The sequence below is a fragment of the Cyprinodon variegatus genome, unplaced genomic scaffold (genome assembly GCF_000732505.1).
Source record: "Cyprinodon variegatus isolate N-32 unplaced genomic scaffold, C_variegatus-1.0 Scaffold32, whole genome shotgun sequence".
NCBI lineage: Eukaryota > Metazoa > Chordata > Actinopteri > Cyprinodontiformes > Cyprinodontidae > Cyprinodon > Cyprinodon variegatus.
This window is the reverse complement of record NW_015150485.1, coordinates 655615-659284: the sequence shown is the minus strand read 5'-3', so window position 1 is coordinate 659284 and position 3670 is coordinate 655615. Positions and strand designations below refer to the sequence as shown.

The 3670-nt window shown below is 36.4% G+C and overlaps 1 protein-coding gene across 1 annotated transcript in view; it reads right to left on the bottom strand.

Annotated features, from left to right (window-relative positions):
- LOC107102195 (transmembrane protein 230-like) overlaps nt 1–3670 on the bottom strand; it is a 12478-nt gene that overhangs the window by 6447 nt on the left and 2361 nt on the right. The window contains exons 2-3 of the mRNA XM_015401406.1: nt 1407–1521; nt 1052–1174 (exon numbers count right to left, since the gene is read on the bottom strand). Coding sequence (XP_015256892.1) covers nt 1052–1174; nt 1407–1487 — 204 coding nt within the window. The 5' untranslated portion in view covers nt 1488–1521. The remainder of the gene's footprint in view (nt 1–1051; nt 1175–1406; nt 1522–3670) is intronic.

Genomic DNA, 3670 nt, shown 5'->3' with positions numbered 1-3670 from the left:
TAAGGCCTTAGTTTTATTTTGAAGAATTCAATGCCTTTTAAGACTTTTTAAGGACCCGCGGGAACCCTGTGTGGTTAATAGCCTGTGGCTACCATCATAGCTCGCTGCTAATATACTAGCGTTAGCCCAATTGCTGTAGCGTATTTATGGCCTCTTGGCTAGCTGTTGCTACCTCTGGATTAACAGTCATCGCTGCTAAGCCACCGGTTGCCGTGGAAACAGAAACATGGCGTTTCCCACATCACCACTCGTTTTCATAAACACTTCAATGCTGTCACATTACATTGTGTTTATTGGTAAAAATCATTGGATTAAGTGAAACTTGACTGATTTGACCATTACTAAAGACAATTGTCCCACATCTGTTTGCTATATATCATTTCTGCTGCTAATCTGATGGACATTCCCACAGTGCATCACAGCTCTACCTCAATATAAGACTACCTCAAGAACTCATTTAAAATATTTTATTTTTTCTTATTCTTTCATGTATTCTGTGTTTATTCCAGTAGCTTATAGTGTTTGCATCGTTTAATAAACATAATAATACTGTGATAGGGATGATTAGGTTCCATAAATAAAGCACCCCTTCTGTTTTAATTATGGTAGTCTGTGATTATCTATACAGCAGGGATCGGTTGTCTAAAAAGAGCAAAAACTTGAATAGACAAAGATAAATATTTTCCTTCTGGTTAATGATGAATAACTCTGCTTGAAATGTAAAACAAAATATTGACATTTACTGATGGTAAAGACATCTTTGATTTTAACAGCGGGTCCAAAACATCCAAGCACAAAGGTTAGCGGTTAATAACACCTGGTAATTGAGTTAATAGTCAGTTATAATCATTTACCTAAAGATCATTACTTGGTTTTACTCTTGATTAGAATAACATATTAAATAATTATAACTTCAGGTTCTAGTTTATATATTCATTATCTGCTTGCCCAACAAGGGTAGAAAAAATATATATAAAAAAAAAGTTCAGCTCGAAAGAAAGAGGCCATGAAAATCAATTAAAAGCTTATCATGCTGATTGACCAAACTCACCTCGACCTTGATAATTCCTGCCAGGAACAGGGCCCCAAAGATAATCAGCAAGGAGCCAATCAGGAACAGGATTGCAGCCACACCAATTGCCTTGTATGGAATCTTTGGGGGATTCTTCTTGAACTAAAATCAATATTTGGTAAACAGAATTAAAGGTTTGCTGAATTTCAGACAGGATGCTGAGCTTATATGCAGCACACTGTATGCCTTTTTTATGCAGTCTATATCTACAAATTATGAGACACAGAGAGAAAGAACCCTTAAAACCATAAGTACCACTGGATCCTATCTGAGTTTTCAATCACTTTTTAAAATACACCAGTGATAACACAGGCCCTTTGGTTTAGTCTCTCACCTGCAGGTCGATGTATCCATCGTCATCAGCAGCTACTCGGGAATACTTGACCTTGTTGTTGGATAATCCACCAGCTAACATGTTGCTTTCAGCTGCTGTCAGCGTGGCATAACAGCTGTTTGGGAAGAGAGATGCAAACCAGTAATTCTATTTACGCACTGGTTTTATATGTTGCATTCATTTGTTTCTGACCAATTCAAGAACCAACCAATCAAAGTATAAATAAAATCTGAATTTGATTCAAGTATCAACATTCACATTTAAACATATTTCTGTCCATCCATCCACTAATCCAACTATCTGCACTGGAACAAATTGAAATCTAGATAATTCTTTTTTTTTTTTTATAAGTGCATTTGTTCTTGGATTGAGGAGGTAAAAGAGACATTTTGCCAATGGAAAAAGACAATTTACACTTAAAATAATAAAACACAATTGCATTGTCTTATTTTGAGTGCATATTATCCAATTATCTTATTTTAAGAGTAAAAAAACTCATTCCATTGGCAAACTATCTCATTAACCTACTCAAATTAAGGGTAAGTACACTTAATTTAAGAAATGTTTACTTATTTCTAGATCATGAGGTTCCCCATCACTCTATGCTTAATTCAGTCCAAACATGCATACATACATACATCCATATGTCCACTCCAATTTCCAACAGGTCATAGTCGTTTTTTTATGCATATTCAAAATTAAAATACCCTCATTGCCATTTTTACCAATAATCTACATGCGAATAAGAGAGTCTGGAACAAGCAGCTCTCAGAGATCCCCTGCAGTTTGCATATCATCATGGAGTTGAAGATGCCATCATACACCTGCTTCTGCAAATCTACCGTCCCTCGGACGAGGCAAAAACAGCACTGTGAGGATCATGTTCTTTGATTTCTCCTTTGCATTTAACAATATTCTGTCTGATTCTCTTTCAGAAACTCCAGAAGACTCAGATGGAGGCATCAACAATCGCCTGGATTTAAAGACTACCTGACAAAAAGACCAGTCTATGAGAAAGAGGCACCACAGGGGACAGTACACTTTAGACTATCAATACATTACAGACTCATGTAATTTGCAGAAATACTTGGATGACTCTGTGGTCAGAGATGGACAAGAAGCTGAGTACAGCGAGCTGGTGATTGGCTTTGTGGTATGGTATGGAAACAAGCATCTGATCTTTAACACGGACAAAAGAAGGAAGATGGTCGTAAATTTAGAATCAGGAACAGACCAAACACTATTAGCATCATGGGAGAAGAAGTGCAGACGGTAGTGGAGCATAAATACCTCAGTGTTCACCTAGCGGCAAACTGGACTGGAAACGCAACTATGAAGTCGTCTGCAAGAAGAGTAAGAGCAGATTGTACTTCTTAAGAAAGCTAAGGTCTCTGTGTTTGCAGCAAGATGCCACATATCTTCTATAAGTCCATTGTGAAGAGTGCAATCTCTTCTGCCACCTTTTGTTGAGGTAACAGCATCAGAGCAAATGGCTTAAAGATGCTTTAAAAGCTGATTTAAAAAAAGTCTGGCTAGAATGTATGTATATAGATAAGGTTCAAGCCTTCTATGGTGGTTAAAAAAAAACTGATTAAAACAGTTTGTCCTTACAGCTGTAACTTCCTCTACTTCAAATAAACACACTTTATCAAAGTTTGGTTCAATACGGTAAATGATTTTTTTCAAGTTAACTACTTCTTTCCTTTTTCATCCCTCTTTTATCATGTGGAAATGTTAAGCACTAACGCAGTGTAAGAGCTATCAGGAGATATCCTCGAGTTATTGAGCTTACATCCTGTTTTAACATGTTAAAAACCCAGACATAAGCTAAACATTATTTTAGGAAGAAAACGAAAAGAAATAGCTGCATCATATCCTGGAAAAGGCCAGTCGAGTAAGGACACCATGAAAGGCACCTATTATTCCGTCTGTTCATTTCCACTGTGTCACTAGCGCATAATTATGTAGAGAGTTGAGGAAAAGTAAAGTTTCAGCTAACTGCCACATTGTTTAATATGCTTACAAGTGTCTACAGAGATGTCTAGCGTTTCTTTTATTCATCGGAGTGAAAGAACAGGGAATAAGTTATTTGATTTTACTCTTAAATGGTTCCATAGCTTCCCCAATGTTTATGTGCAGATAAAGTTGCATATGTATGCTTATTTAGACTCAAATTAGGCTATTTAATCTTATAAATACTGAAAACATCAACATAATGTCAAATGTAAACACTGTGGGAGAAAAAAAAGTGCTGAATGATTCAA